The sequence below is a fragment of the Myotis yumanensis genome, unplaced genomic scaffold (assembly GCF_028538775.1).
Source record: "Myotis yumanensis isolate MYYU_CA2020_CCGP unplaced genomic scaffold, mMyoYum1.0.hap1 SCAF_21, whole genome shotgun sequence".
Lineage (NCBI taxonomy): Eukaryota > Metazoa > Chordata > Mammalia > Chiroptera > Vespertilionidae > Myotis > Myotis yumanensis.
The window spans coordinates 3,630,162-3,646,918 of NW_027223772.1; the positions used below are offsets into that span (position 1 = coordinate 3,630,162).

Genomic DNA, 16,757 nt, shown 5'->3' on the forward strand with positions numbered 1-16,757 from the left:
TGTTTAATTACTCATAAAAGTTAAATATTAACAAATTTACTTTATGAGTTAAAGTATGTAAGTTTGAGAATGCTAAAGTGATTAAGTGTTATTCCTGAAGGTATTTTGTGTTTAGAAAGATACAAGATGAAAAGATACCACCAAATTTAGTACTCCACTGAGTTTAAACTTTATATACTCATTTTTATGACACCATCATTGGTGATTTACTGCCAAGTTATAACCGGAGCCAAGTGCTAGTATCAGAACACTTGACACTTGACCATTATGTGGCCTTGAGAAAAATGGGTTACCTGCCTTTTGCTGTTAACTTCTCTGTAAAATGGAGTACTGTACAACATCAGTTCCCATCTAACTACACTGAGACATGTCACAAAGAAACATGGTTCAGAGGCAAGTAATCATGGAGTTCAGAATGAGTTTGTTTCAGACGATTAACTCCTCTAGGCCTCAGTATCTCCTTAATCTATGAAACAAAAAGACTGAAATAGATCGTCTCTCCTGCTTCAAAGTTCTATGAGCCCATAGACCCATATAAATTGTAGCAACAGTAAATACACTTGTAACATCAAGCACTGTAGTAATTGAGGTTCAAAGTAAAGAAAGACATCACTCCTTGTCCTAGAGTGAGACAAAAATAAATAAAAATTCCAGGTAGTCTGTTTCATTATGTTTGTCATTTATTTGATTATTATGATATCTGTACAGGAAGATTTCTGAGTTTAGATTATCTTATGCTAATGGAGTATGAGTGTGTAAAGTGTGGAGGTCACCAATATGTGGATATATAGGATTTAGTTAGTGATTGTGAAAACTGTAGAAGTTGGTTATCTACTTGTAAAAGAGATTAAATAGTAGAATAATCATTTTGAAACTTAAAATATAAATTTATGGCATTGGGATTAAAATTTATCTTTAAGAAAGATTTTTATATGTAAATCTTGAAATATTTACATGATAACTAGCATCTTACCTTTTTATTTTTCTCAAAATGTTTCTCTATACCAATGACAATTGACCTTGCATAGCGTAATAACTGGCACATCACTGGTATTTCTTGTGGTAATATGATAAATATTATAATTTGTAATTAATTTCACTACTACTACTTAAATATGGTTGTACTTGTAATGTTTCTGTTTTGTGCTTTTGGAAATTATTACTTTGCAGTGCTAAAATATTGCTGATAATTTGTGGAATACTAGTTTTAGTTAAAGCAATGGATAAAAGGGAATTTAAGCAAAACGTATTAATCTAAAGCTGTGATTTTTAAAAATCACATTGCACTATAAGCTCTCTCTAATCCCAGTTCAGTCAGAGCTGTGCTACTTTATATGATTTACATGGTAAACTTCCATACAGTATTTCATTTGGTCAAAGAATTCTGTAGCTATGAGATGTTTGAAAACCACTCTTCTAAAATGCAACTATCTTATTTGTTTTGAAGGTATGATAGCAAAAATTATAAATACATCCTCATGTTGAAGGCTTTAATGATTTTCTGCGATGATTTTTGTGTTTCTTATAAGAATGTAAGTAAAATGGAGAGTAAGAAAATAGAAGCATTTGGGGGTTAAGAAGAAAAAGACAAAGTAAGTCTGTGCTGAGGGGGCCAAGTTTTGTACAGGTCAAATAGGATTGTTTGTATGTTTATAAGAACTTTTAGATCAACAGTTATGATTGAATACACTTAAGTGCCCTATTTAATTGAGACCAGGACCTGAGTAACAGTAATGGTTTTGTCCCTCAGGATAGTAAGGAATATTGCATACTTTTGGTTTCAGGAAGGAGAGACAAATTAGAAGTGTAGAAGAAGAAATTGAACAGGAAAAACAAGCAGCAGATGGCATTATAAAAAATATGTCTCCTGAAAAACAAGTCAAGTACATAGACATGAAAACCACAAATGAGAAATTGTTACAGGTAATACTAATGACTCCTTTGGGACAGGCATGTAGCAGTCTTGCCACTATGGGCAGCATCGGCATCCCCTGAGAGCTTGACTAGACTTACTGCTCCGTCTTTAACAAGGTCCCCAGATGATTCACAGGATATTTAAATTTGAGAAGCACTGCGTTAGAAAAATTTATTTTATTATGCTACATGATGACCCAGCTTTTACTATATTATTTGTTCAGTTCTATGCATCCTTCATTTTTGAATGTCATAAAGACATATGAAAACACTTATTTTTAATCAACTTTTAATAGCAACATTAAAAGGCCTAATATATCTGAGCAATATGAAATGAATATTTACATTCTTTTCTTCCTGCCTAATAAACCTCACATTTTTTTAATTAAAAATATTTAATGTTGACACTATTGCAGATGTCTCCCATTTCCTCCCTTTACCTACCTCTACCCACCCCACCTCCCCTTCCCTTGGCCTTCACCACACTATTGTTAGTGTCCATGGGTTATGCGTATGTGTTCTTTAGCTAAACCCTTTACCTTCTTTTTAAAAAAAGTTTATTTTTATTGAATTCAGAGAAGAAGGGAGGAGAGAGAAATAGAAACATCAATGATGAGAGAGAATCACTAATGGGCTGCCTCCTGCATGCCCCACACTGAGGATTGAGCCCACAACCCAGCATATGCCACAACCAGGAATCGAACCGTGACCTCCTGGTTCATAGGTTGATGCTCAACCACTGAACCACACCGACCTGGCTCCCTTTTCCTTCTTTATCCAGTCACCTCCACCCTCTCCCTTCTGGCACCCTCCAGTCTGTTCCATGTACCCATGATTCTGGTTCCATATTGTTCTTCATTTTATTTTGTTCATTAGATTCCTTCATTGACAGTTTAATATAACTTTTATTTTAGACAGGATTTATAAGACACAATGAAACATTGAAAAAAGGGTGTTACAGAAATGTCAAAATATAGTTAATCCTGCATAGGTGTTCTCAAATGAGTAATAATCAGTTTAAGGGTTTTTTTTCCCTTAAAGGTGTTGAGTTATGTAAATTACTGTAGGTCTGGGCCCTAAAAGAAATTAGGGACATGTTAAGTCTTCTTGCTACAATAAAATAAAATTTTAAAAAATAAATCAATTAAATTTAAAAAGGAATTAGGCAAAAAAAATATGAAAACATGGTTTAAAAAATCAAAATTAAAAATCATAACTTTAAACAATGACAGAATGAGTTTGAAGGCTTTTGAAAGTTGATGATTACAGTGATGTGATGATTTAGTGTGAAAAGGACAGGCTACCTTCGACAAGCTTATAGAGGTTGTTTTTTTTTAATCTTCACCTAAGGATATGTTTCCATTGATTTTTTAGGGAGAGAGAGAAATATAGAGTGAGAGAGACACATCAATCAGTTGCTTCCCATATGCCTGGACTGGGGATCAAACCCACAACCTAGATGTGTGCCCTGCAACCGGAATCAAACCTGCAACCTTTTAGTGTAGGGGATGATGCTCCAACCAACTGAGCCACCCAGACAGGGCATAAAGTATTTTTAAAGGTGGATCATGGCAAAGTTTTTAGAAATAATGAAAAAATTGGCAAAAATAGCAGTGAATACTAGTAAATTCTAGTCAAATTACAAGATAAGTTTTGAAGATGTTTACAAAATTTACTTTGTCACATATATATTTAAAATGTTGAGAAACAGAAAAATTTATTCTGGTGTGTTATTTTTTTTTCTTTTCATTTTATTGATATTTAGAGAGAGGAAGGGGGAGGGAGAGAGAGAGACAAACAGACAGAGAGACGGAAATATCGATGGTTGTCTCCCACATGCGTTCTGACCAGGGATGGAGCTGCAACCTGGGTATGTGCTCTGACCTGTGATGGAACCTGTGACCTGGTGCACGGGATGACAGTCCAACCAACTGAGCCACACCAGCAAGGGCCAAGTTTATTCTTAATGTAACTGACATATGTATTTGCTTTTTTCTCCTTTTTAGGAATTAGATACACTTCAGCAGCAGCTAGATTCATTGAACATGAAAAAAGACAGTCTGGAAGCTGTAAGTATAAAATCAAATAAGATTTCTTATATTACTCATCTATAAAACACAAATTATATATATATATATATACACACATACACACACACATATATATATATATATATATATATATATATATATATATGATTCAGCTAAATATATTAATGGAACTCATCCAAGTACATATTTATTTAGCAGTTTACTTACAAGAGTATAATAATTTCTTCCCACTTAGGGTCATAAATATCCTAATTTGGTAAGAAATTAGATTCAATTAAGTACCTACTGTGTACAAAACAAGTCACTCGGCCTAATGGGGCACATAATCCAGTGGTAATTTAAAGACATATGTAATACTTTAAACAATAATAAAACAATAAAAAATAAAGACATATGAATAAGAGATAAAACAAATGAAGAGGAGGAGAGACCATTTTATCACTAAAGATGTAAAAGCTTGCATTCATTTTCTTATTTGTTTATTTAAACAATTTTAATTCACAAAACAAATCATGTTTATGGTAAAAAAAAAAAAAGAATAAGATGGAAGTAAAAATGCCTGATTTTTTTGCCCTCTTTCCAGACAGAGCTACTCTTACAATTTATTGAGTGCTTACTTTGTACTTTTTTGAATGCTTGACAGATATCACCAACATTGTCACTGAATTTTCACAATAATCCTGTAATCCTAATTTGGCTCTACTATTGTGGAAAACCTTAAGTGGGATTCACATTAGTATGCTGTCCACAGCTTTTTTGTTTTTCACCTAACATTCTCTCTTGGATGCTCGTTCACATCAGCTCTTATATCGGCTCCCTCATTATTTTAAAATCACTACATTGTATTACATTGTATGGCTGTAATACAGCCTTGTAATGAATAAACTGGAGGAGTTATAAATAATGCTGGCATGAAAACATTTGCATACATTTTATGCAAAGTTATATGAGTATATCTTAAGATACATTTTTGCAATGGGTCATAAACGTAAAATGTGAGATTGCCAAATTGCCTTCCAGAAAGGTTGTTACATTTTTTACTCCTAGACCCAATATATGGGAGTGCCTATTTTCACTCTACTCACTGACAGCAGGCATTACCCATCTTTTCCATATTTGCTAGTGTAATCGGTAAAAATTACTATTTTGTTTCAATTTTCATTTATTTATGCATGAAATTGAGTTCTCTTTATATATTTGTTGGTCAGTGTATTTCTTTTTTCTGTGAACTACCTTTTCATGTCCTTTGCACTTCAGTATACTGCCTGCACCTCACACTTGGCCTGCCTTTCCTGATTTCCTGTGGAGTCAGGTAGATACAATGATAATAAAATTAGTAACAATGGAACATTGATTGCCATGATTGTTGGCATTTAGCTTGCAAAAGAAATAAATATGAATGTTTTGTAATCATTCTTTTGGAAATTTGCTATTAAAAAGTTTGCTTGAAAATATTAAGATTAAAAAAATTAAGAATCATTGATCAGCTGCCTCCTGCACACCCCACACTGGGGATCTAGCCTGCAATCCGGGCATGTATCCTGATCTGGAATCGAACCATGACCTCCTGGTTCATAGGTCATCGCTCAACCACTGAGCCACACCGGCCGGGCTGTATTATTTTTTATTGTTACTCTTCACCCGAGGATATTTTTTCCATTGATTTTTGGAGAGAATGGAAAGGGGGAGAGAAACATCCATGTGAGAGAGATACATCAATCACTTGCCTCCTGCACATGCTCTGAAATGGGATGGAGGGTCGAACCTGCAACCCATGTACATGCAAGGCGATGCTCTAACCAGCGAGAGCTCATCTGTATTTTTTTTTAATTTTATTTTATTATTTAAAGTATTACAAATAGGAGGTACATACGTCTCCTTTTTTCCCCCATTGACCTTCCCCTGGCCTTCATCTGTATTTTTTTTGTCATGCCTTTTCACCTGAAGCTAATCCATTACTGATCTTTGCCTATAACCTTTTGCCTATGGACTTTTAAACATTCACTTTTTCTTTTTTTGTTTTTTTTTTTCCTTTATTGATTAAGGTATTACATATGTGTCCTTATCCCCCATTGTCCTTTGTCCACCCCCCCTCATGCCTTCACCCCCCTGGTATCCAGTTAGAGAAAGATAAATATCACATGATCTCACTCATTTGTGGAATATAATGAACAACATAAACTGATGAACAAAAATAAAGCCAGAGTCATAGAAGCATCAAACAGACCGTCCAACCTAAGAGGGAAGGCAGGGGAGGGAGGGGGAGGTAAAAGATCAACCAAAGGACTTGTATGCATGCATATAAGCATAACCAATGGACATGGCCAGTAGCGGGCAGTGAGGGCATGTGCTGGGGAATGGGATCTGCTGGGGAGAGGTCAATGGAGGAAAAAGAAGACGTATGTAATACTTTAAACAATAAATTTAAATTTAAAAAAGTTTAAAAAAAGGAAGAAAATATGCAGGGATCTATTTTTATTATTCCAGTTTAGAAATGTTTCCTAGCATTATTGGTTAATCTAGATACTTTATATATCTATTTAAAGATGCTGGTGGTTTAAATGTATCCTTATTCTTATAAAATGAAACCTATTTGAAATAATTTTTGATGAATTAATGCATTTTTGCTTTTTTTGCTCCCTTCAGGAAATAGCACACTCCCAGGTAAAACAGGAGGCTGTATTGCTGCATGAAAAACTTTATGAGTTAGAATCCCATCGAGATCAAATGGTTGCTGAAGACAAAAGCATGGGGTCCCCAATGGAAGAGAGAGAGAGATTACTTAAGCAGGTAGGGAAAAAAACATACTTATTTTAGTATGTCAGGATTTGATAAATATGTTTATTTTATTTAAGCCATCTGAATTGACCAGAAAGCCAGTAAGTTTATTGTGTCTTTAAAAAAGAGTGAAAAGTAAGCTTCACCTAAATCAGTATGAACTACTTGACCATTAAAATCTAGTAAAAATCATCTCTGACATAAACAGATTTTTTTACATACACCTTAATTTTATGTGGTGTTCATGCATATGATGGCCATTTTTTTCATGTTTTGGATTCTATGAGGAAAACTTAAAACTTTTCTTCGTTAGTTAATAAATAATTAGGTAATCTTATTGAAAATCTGTTCCATTATTTATTTTGGGCTTCATATTTAGGAATGAAGTGTCCTACAGCTAATGACTTTTATTAATGAAATTAAAATCTCCTCCGAAATCTACCTATTCAGAATGACTCGGTTGAGTGCTATACTGTGCACCGAAAGGTTGTGGGTTCGATCCACGAGTAGGGCACATACAAAAGGCAACCAATCCATGTTTCTCAAATTGATGTGTCTCTCTTTGTCTGTCTCTCTCACTCTCTCACCCTCCCCCCTCCTCCCCTACCCCATGTCCTCAGGTGAGGATTAAAAAATTTAAAAAAAGTCAGGCTGCTGTGGCTCAGTGGTTGAACATGGACCTATGAACCAGAGGTCATGGTTCGATTCCTGGTCAGGGCACATGCTGGGGTTTCAGGCTCGATCCCCAGTAGGGGGCGTGCAGAAGGCAGGCGATCAATGATTCTTATCATTGATATTATTAAAAATAAATAAATAAAATCTCCTATGAAATCACAATATGTCATACGGCCATGTCACATGTATTCACTAGCTTCCTTACTACCCCAAGGCTGGCTTTAATTTAATACTAAGTTATAATTATCCTATTATTTATCATGAGATACCCTAACTATAAAGCCCTTAGGAGAACTGCATGTGTATTTGAGAACAGCCAGTCAGGAGCCTACAAATGGAACTCCTTTGTAGTCTTAGATTGAATCCAATGGGTTTGGAAGAACCTTAAAGATCAAATCAGGAGCTATTTAAGTATTATGATCATTCTAGAAAAGTATTAAAATCTAGATTCTCTGAAGGTCCTTGGAAAAGAGATCATTGGAGTCAAAGGAAGAGTGGTCTTCATTGGGACAGGTTACCAGATAAAATATCGTAAATTAATATTTCAGAGAAGCAAAGAATAATCTTTTAGAGTGTGTATATATATATATATATATATATATTTACTTATATATATATATATATTTATATATATATGATAAGTATATTTCATATTGCATGATGTATATGTACCATAAAATTTATTTATCTGAAATTCAAATGCAGTGGGATTGCTAAATCTGTCAACCCCACCTTATATATTGGGGGTTTATATCTTAGATATTTATGTAAACTGATACAGTTAACCTCATGATACCATGTGGGTTAGTATGAAAGTATGTCACCACCCTTTCTTTCAGGAATAAATAAAAATGTGTGAATAGTTCCTTAGTGATGTTCCTTTTAACTTCAAAGGTTGAATTTTAAGTAAGTTTCAAGAGACAAGATTTGACATTTTAGTGCAACATATCTTAGAAGGAAATTATTTTTAAGATAGCCTAACAATGAATAATTCTTTAAATACTATTTTCTTTTTATGCCTTTATAGGTTAAAGAAGATAATCAGGAAATAGCCAGTATGGAGCGACAGTAAGTACATTTGTACTAGGACATTTTGCATCCCTTTCTCATCTTTTAAATTAAATTCTAAATGTACAAGAGGTGCATATTATCACAGTAATTTTGGTGTGGTTCACATTGATAATATTGACATAACTTTCAATCTTTTTTTCAGCTTTAAATACATTTTATACAATTCACATATTTAAAGTATACAGTTCAGAGTTTTATAGTATATTCACAGAGTTATGCAAGCATCACTTCAGTCAATTTTAGATCTCTTTAGTAACCTTAATTATACCCTTCCTGTTATCCACACCCAATCATCCCCTCATCCTAGCCCTAAAGAACCACTTTTATTTTATGTAGGTAGAGTGGCCTATTCTGGACATCTACACTAATAAAAGACAAAGATGCTGGAGCAAGCAGGAGGCTTGGTTGCCCGGGCGATGGAGGAAGCCAAGCTTCCCGCCTCCCCTGAGCTGGCTGCGGCCTCCGCTCATGGCAACAAAGTTTCAATTATAGAAGACAAATAAATCCCAGATACCTGCTTCCAGCCAGCCTCCACTGGAAGCTTGGGTGGCTGGGGGCCGTGGTCAGCCTGCAAACAGCCATCAGCCCCTCACCCAGGATGGCCACACCCTTAGGGGTGAGGGTCCCCTCTGGGGGGCTTAGCTAGCCTGAAAATGGCCCTCAGCTCCTCACCTAGGCTGGTCACACCCTCATGGGGTGAGGGTCCCCGCTGGGGGGCTTAGCCAGCCTGAAAATGGCCCTCAGCCCCTCACCCAGATTGGCCAGGCACCCCAGCAGGACCCCCCACCCTGAAGGGGCTGTGGCCAGCCTGCAAACAGTCCTAAGCCCCTCACCCAGGATGGCCAGGCACCCCAGGGGGGACCCCCTACCCTGAAGGGGCTCTGCCCAGCCTGCAAACAGCCATCAGCCCCTCACCCAGGCTGGCCAAGCACCCCAGGGGGGACACCTACTCTGAAGGGGCTGTGACCAGCCTGCAAACAGCCATTAGCCCCTTACTCAGGCTGGCCAGGCACTCCAATATAATAAAAGGGCAATATGCAAATTGACCCTAAGAGCAGAACGACTGGGAATGACTGGTCACTCTGACACACACTGACCACCAGAGGGCAGACACTCAATGCAGGAGCTGCCCCCTGGTGGTCAGTGTGCTCCCACAGGGGGAGCTCTGCTCAGCCACAAGCCAGGCTGCCGGCTGCCAGTACAGCAGTGGTGGTGGGAGCCTCTCCTGCCTCCTCAGCAGCGCTAAGGATGTCTGACTGCAGCTTAGGCCTACTCCACGCTGGCAAGTGGACATCCCCCGAGGGCTCTCAGGCTGCCAGAGGGATGTCTGACTGCCAGCTTAGGCCTGATCCCCCCAGGGAGCGGGCCTAAGCCAGCAGGTGGTCATCCCCTGAGGGGTCCCAGACTGTGAGAGGGCACAGGCCGGGCTGAGGGGACCCCCCCCCCCCCGGAGTGCACAAATTTTGTGCACCAGGCCTCTAGTTTTATATAATAAATGGAATCATATAATATATGGTCCAATGTGGCTGCATTCTTTCACTTATCATAATGTTTTCAAGGTTCATCTGTATTGTAGCATGTATCAATATTTCTTTTTTATTGCCAAATATTTCTTATGTGGATATACCATATTTATGTTCTGTCCATTCATTGATGGACATTTAAATTGTTTTCATTTTTTGGCTGTGATCATGCTGGTATGAGATTCAGATACAACTTTTTGCATGGACATATGTTTTCACTCCTTTTGGGTATACACCTAGGGGTGGGATTTATGACTCATACAGTAACTCTATATTTACTGTTTTGAGGAGTTGCAAGACAATTTTCCAGTGCAGCTGCACCATTTTATACTTCTACCAGGGTTCCAATTTCTCCATGTCTTCACACTTATTGTTATCTCTTTTTTTATTATAGTCATCCTAGTGGGATCTCATTCTGGTTTTAACTTGCATTTTCCTAATGATTAATGATGTTGAGCTTCTTTTCTTGTATTTATTGGCCATATGTAAACCTTCTTTGGAGAAATCTATGTTCAGATCCTCTGACCATTTTCAAATTGGTTTATTTATCTTTACTTGTAATGGCTTCATTTATTCTAGATACAAATTTCGTAACAGATAAATGATTTGCAAAATGTTTTTCCCAATCTGTGAATGGTCTTTTCACTTTCTTTTTTATTTTATTTTTAATCCTCACCCGAGGACATACAAAGAGAGAGGAAGGGAGAGAGAAATGGAGAGAGAGAGGAAGGGAAAGCCAGAGATACTACAATGTGAGAAAGAAACATTGATCGACTGCCTTCTGTACATACCCCAACTGGGGATCGAACCCACAACCCTTTAGTGCACAGGACAACACTCAACCAACTGAGCCACTCTGACTATATGTCTTTTCTAGAGAGGAAGGAAGAGAGATAGAAACATCAGTGAGAGAGAAACATCATTGATTGGCTGCCTCCTTGCATGCCTGCTACTTGGGATTGAGCCTGAAACCTGGGCATGTCCCCTGAATTGAAATTGATTAAGTGACTTCTTGGTTCCCGGGTCAAAGTTCAACCACTGAGCCATACCAGTTGGGTACCTTTTCACTTTCTTGAAGGTATCCTTTGAAGCACAAAAGTTTTACATTTTGATGTCTATTTTATTTATTTTTTCTTTTATTGCTTTTGCTTTGGTGTCATATATAAGAAATCAGTTTCTTATCCAAAGTCACAGAGATGAATGCTTATGTTTTATTCTAAGAGTTTTATAATTTTTGTATATGATTGTAAGGTAGGAGTCCAATTTTATTCTTTGATTGTACATATCCAGTTGTCCCAGCACCAGTTATTGAAATATTCTTTTTTGACAAATATCTACACTAATAAAAGAGAAACATGGTAATTAGTGTACGACCGCTACCCTTTTCATTGGCTAATCAGTGAGTATATGCAAATTAACTGACAACCAAGATGGCGGCTGACAGCCAGGCAGCTGGAAGCGAACATGAGGCTTGCTTGCTCCAGTGACTGGCAGACTCCAACGTTCCCTGCCTGCCACTGCCGGCCTCTGAACTGGCAGTTTGAAAAATTGTAACAAATATAGAAGCTAAACAAAACCCCAGAAACCAGCTTTCAGCCGCCGGGATCTCAGAGCTGGAGTTATACATTGTTTCGATTATAGAACGCAAACAAACCAGATACCAGCTTTCAGCAGCAGAAGCCTCAGAGCTAGAGCGAGAGCTAAAGCTGGCCCAGAATAAAAAAAGAAAAAGAAAAAAAGGAGAGGTTGGGAGCTTCAGTCAATCGCCAGCCTGAAAGCAGCCCTCAGCCCCTCACCCAGACTGGCCAGGCACCCCAGTGGGGACCCCCACCCTGAAGGGTGTGTGACCAGCTGCAAACAGCCATCATCCCCTCATCCAGGCTGGCCAGGCACCCCAGTGGGGACCCCCACCCTGATCCAGGGCACCCTTCAGGGCAAACCAGCTGGCCCCCAGGCCTCTATCCTATATAGTAAAAGGGTAATATGCCTCCCAGCACCGGGATCAGCGGAGCCACGAGGCCTCCTGGCACCGGATCAGCGTGACAGGGGGTAGCGCCCAAACCCCCTGATCGCCCTGTGACTCTGTGTGTGACAGGGTGCGGCGTCCCAACCCCCTAATTGGCACTGCTCTGTGTGTGACAGGGTGCGGCGCCCCAACCGCCCCCCCTCATAGGCCCTGCTCTGTGTGTGACAGGGTAGAGCCATAACCTCCCCATCGGCCCTGCCCTGAGTGTGACAGTGGCGGCGCCCCAACCCCCTGATCGGCCCTGCTCTGTGGGTGATAGAGGGCAGTGCCCCAACCCCCCCCCCCCCCGCCACGGGTCCTGCTCTGTGTGTGATGGGGTAGAGCTATAACCTCCCCATTGGCCCTGCCCTGAGTGTGACAGTGGCGGCGCCCCAACCCCCTGATCTGCCCTGCTCTGTGTGTGACAGGGGGCGGTGCCCTAACTCCCCTATCGGCCCTACTCTGTGAGTGACAGGGGGGAGCTCCTCAACCCCCTGATTGGCCCTGCTCTGTGCATGACGGGGGGAGCTCCCCAACCCCCTGATGGGCCCTGCTCTGTGCATGACACGGGGCAGCGCCCAACCCCCTGATCGACCCTGCTCTGTGCGTGACAGGGTACGGAGCCGCAACCCCCCTGATGGGCCCTGCTCTGTGCGTGACAGGGGGTGGCGCCGCAACCTCCCCATCGACCCTGCCTTGAGTGTGACAGGGGGCGGTGCCCCAACCCCCCAATCGGCCCTACCCTGAGCGTGACTGAGGGTGGCATCGCAACCTCCCAATCCGCCCTGCTCTGTGCATGACATGGGGCGGCGCCCCAACTCCCCAATCGGCCCTGCTCTGTGCCCGACTAGGGACTGCACCTAGGGATTGGGCCTGCCCTCTGCCACCCAGGAGCAGGCCTAAGCCAGCAGGTCGTTATCTCCCGAGGGGTCCCAGACTGCGAGAGGGCACAGGCCGGGCTGAGGGACCCCCCGCTTCCCCCCCAAGAGCACAAATTTTTGTGCACCGGGCCTCTAGTCTATATATATAAAAGCCTAAGTGACTGACCGACTGGTAGGTATGATGCACCCTGACCACCAGGGGGCAGACACTCAACGCAGAAGCTGCTGTTCTCAGGTGATGCACCAGGAACCAGAGGGGAGGGAGCCAGATTCGGGGTGCATCACCCAAGAACTGCCCCCGGGACCCCCTCAGGGGATGTTGGAGAGCCAGTTTCGGCCCAATCCCCGCATGCCAGGCCAGGCCGAGGGACCCCAGCAGTGCGCGAATCCGTTCACCAGGCCTCTAGATATTTAATATTCTTTTCCGATTTAATTGTCTTGCATCTTTGTAAAAAATCAATTATATATAGATGCAAGATCTGGACTCATAGTTCCATCTCACTGATAGAGTTAGAGGGAGTGAAGATCAAGTCACAAATATTTCAGAACCATAGCTATGATTACTGTATACTAAGTACAGCTGCTTTTGCTAGAATTTTAATCCACATGATCTATCAGTGCAAATTTTCTCCTATTTTTTAATGTTTGAGATTAATTTTCCAATTAGTTCAGTTGATACAAACCTACCAAAAACAAGTTACTAAAGATTTTTCACTTCCTTAATGATTTAAGTCATGCTCAAAACAATGTGGGCAAGCATCAGCTTTTGGAATCGGGCAACCTAACATTTGCAGAATATACTTTCAGTTCAAATGTGAATCATGAAAAAAGATCTAGAAAAAACATTTCTCTCTAAATTTGTAGTATTATCCTGAGAATAGGGCACATTATTTCTAGATATTGTTTATGCAGCTTTGAAAAGACATGATTTCCTAACATCATCATTGAATGTTTTCACTGAATACCTATATTATCTGTCACAAATTCATTAAATAATATTTTCAATAGGTTAACAGATATAAAAGAAAAAATCAATCAATTTCATGAAGAAATTAGACAACTTGACATGGATTTAGAAGAACATCAAGGTAATTTTTCTGACATTTTAATAATGTATATTAACAGCTATATGGCAGTATTGATACAGTGTTAATTTGGGCTTTGGGGACTGTTTATACAGGATTTATTATTTAATTATGACATCACTAACTTTACAAAAATACTAAAATATAATACTAAATATTATAATTAATATTAAATTATTTAAGCCAACTCAAAACTTGAAATAACTTAAAATGATTATAGAATGATAAGAATTTATTTTCTTTGGCAAAGCAGTTAAAAAAATGAAGTAAAATGGTTTCAAGTTGTTACAAATTTTAAAGTTATACTTTCTCAATATAGTGAATTATTAATTAACTGGGTTAACTGGAGGAGTGAAGATCAAGTCACAAATAATCCAGAAAGACAGACTTGTTTAGGGGACCCAATAATGATGTAGCAAGTCCTGGAATTTTTGATTCTCTTCCAACTTTTTCTAGTAGTGGGATTTGAAGAGCCAAGACAGGAACCAGAGCACTTGGGCAAACCTGGGGTCTGGACAGTAGTAATGCTGTGGTGGGGACTTGGGAGCTGCAGTGTGGTCAGGGGAAGAGGTTGGGCACTATAGTTTCTTAACCAGCTTCTCTGTAGTAAGGGAGAGTAAGGTGGGTTTCTCATTGCACTTTCATCATAGATTAATTGCAAACCAGTTAGTATGCTCTTGGATTATCAAGAATTGATTATATTTTTATGAATTAGATATTATATTATAAACTGTGCATATATATGTATAGCTGTTATGGCTACAGAAATATTACTAGCAAGGAAAAAAGGGTATTCTATCTCTAAAATTTTTTACTTCAATTTTAATTTCAGTGTACTCATTTATTTATACTTTTCTTGATTTATGAATAATAGAACTAGCTACTATTGATTGATTACTTGCCTGACCTTTGCAAGAACCCTTTGAAGCCTTTAACCCCTTTTATACTTGTTGAAGCTCAGAGAAGTTACTCAAATTCCCACAGCTAGTAAGGGGTAAAGTCTATATTTTAACCAAGTTCTCCTTGACCGTAAAGTTTTCATTGTATTGCCCAAACAAAATTCTGGATTTCTGATACGAAGTTCTGCATTTGTGAAACAAAAATATTCTTATGAAATATTTACATAGTATTATTTACTTATGGCTACTAATGCCTTTATATAAGATATCTCTAAAGGCAGACAAACTTTAAAGACCAGTTATTAGGTAAGTAAACTTACCTGGGATTTTATTTTCTCATCTGCAAAATGAATATAATAGTCCTACCTAACTAAGGTTTATAAATATTAAATGGTATACATGGCAGGGTAGGCTTACAATAAGTTGTTAAGACTATGATCATGTTATTTAAGTTATTTTATTGCTTTTAACTTATATAGATTTAGTATTCTACATTTTTTTTATTAATATCTTATTCTGGGGAATGTGATAATGTTCTTGATTTTAGATACTTTATAGGATACATTTTAAGTAATCTTCCTTTTTATAAATTGTAATTTCTACAACATTTAATGTATTTTTTAGTAAAATAGCTCTGTTGGAGGTAATAATGATTAATTGCTAGTTCTAAGATAAGTAGAATGCTTTGAATTTTAGCTTCTATTTTCCTTTTTGTTTTGTAACCTTCTTTGTCCTTTTTTATTGTAGAAAAAGATAATCTGTAATGTAATAGCAGAAATTATTTATATATAAGAATATATAAAATATAGGTGAAATATAGATATTATGCTTATATGTACATATATGAACATCCTAGAATATTGGCACAACAGCAAAGGGAATTTTGTTAAAAGGTCGCTTATTATTTCTTGCGTGTAATACCTCCAATCTTGCCCCTCGTAGATTCCTCCACCACAGTATTGGCAGAGTGATTAATGTAAAATGAGATTCTGTGTCATTCTCCTGCTCGACCATGGGTCCCCATGACCTTCAAGATGAAGTTTAAGAATTTTTGAGTAGCATCTAGTTTCTTTGTAATCTGGTGTTTATGTCGTCAGCCTCCTCTCCCACCCCTCATCATCTCTATTTTTACATTTTGGTAGAATCTACTTGTATCCCACACCTCACCCCTTTACCATCTGTTGAACTGTTTCCTTCTCAGTCCATTGCTCCTACTATTTGTTCCCTTGTCTCGACTGTCCTTTCCCTGCTATTTACCTTTCTATTTTCTGATCTTTTAAGATCTAGCTCAGGTATCCTTTTATTCAGCATAATATCCCTAACTTCTCTCCCTAACCTGTTTCTGAGCTGGGCTAAGTGAGTGGCCTCTGATAGAGCGCATTGTGCATAAGTATCTACACCGACTGCATATGTTAGCACTGTCTTCCTAGGTGCTTGTCTTTCCCAAGTTTAGGCAGTAAGTTCTCAAGGACAAGGACTGTGTCTTATTCACTTTGGTGTAACCTCTTTCATCACAATGTCTGGGAAAATAAACAATGTAGACTGAACTAAAGTAAAAGTTGGGCTCTAGTCACTATTTGGGCCCTCTAGTTCTTCAGATGTACATATACACTCTTATCCAGAGAGTTTGATTGATTAGGAGAGGTTTTAACACTTTCTAGAGAATTCTTACCTTGGATTTTCTTTTTACATCTGTTTTCTCAGTAATCTTGAGTCAAAATTCTGGGCAATCTGCTTCTTAAGATGTAAAGGATAATCAAATTATTTTGACTTTCTGGTCCGTACTTATCTCTGCTTCTGGCTTTATTCTCTCTGGTCCCCTTTATTAATTTTTTAGAAGCCACCTGGCTGCTTCCATTTATAATCCTGTGGTTA

General features: G+C 38.7%; 1 protein-coding gene across 4 annotated transcripts in view; it reads left to right on the top strand.

The window, feature by feature from the left end:
• IFT74 (intraflagellar transport 74) overlaps window positions 1-16,757 on the top strand; it is an 87,165-nt gene that overhangs the window by 31,235 nt on the left and 39,173 nt on the right. For 2 of the 4 annotated variants that reach the window (XM_070401006.1, XM_070401007.1), the window contains 5 exons: window positions 1,785-1,923; window positions 3,921-3,983; window positions 6,612-6,755; window positions 8,446-8,486; window positions 13,907-13,986. In XM_070401006.1, the coding sequence (XP_070257107.1) occupies window positions 1,785-1,923; window positions 3,921-3,983; window positions 6,612-6,755; window positions 8,446-8,486; window positions 13,907-13,986 (467 nt within the window). The remainder of the gene's footprint in view (window positions 1-1,784; window positions 1,924-3,920; window positions 3,984-6,611; window positions 6,756-8,445; window positions 8,487-13,906; window positions 13,987-16,757) is intronic. The other 2 variants (XM_070401008.1, XM_070401009.1) reach the window with 1 other exon arrangement.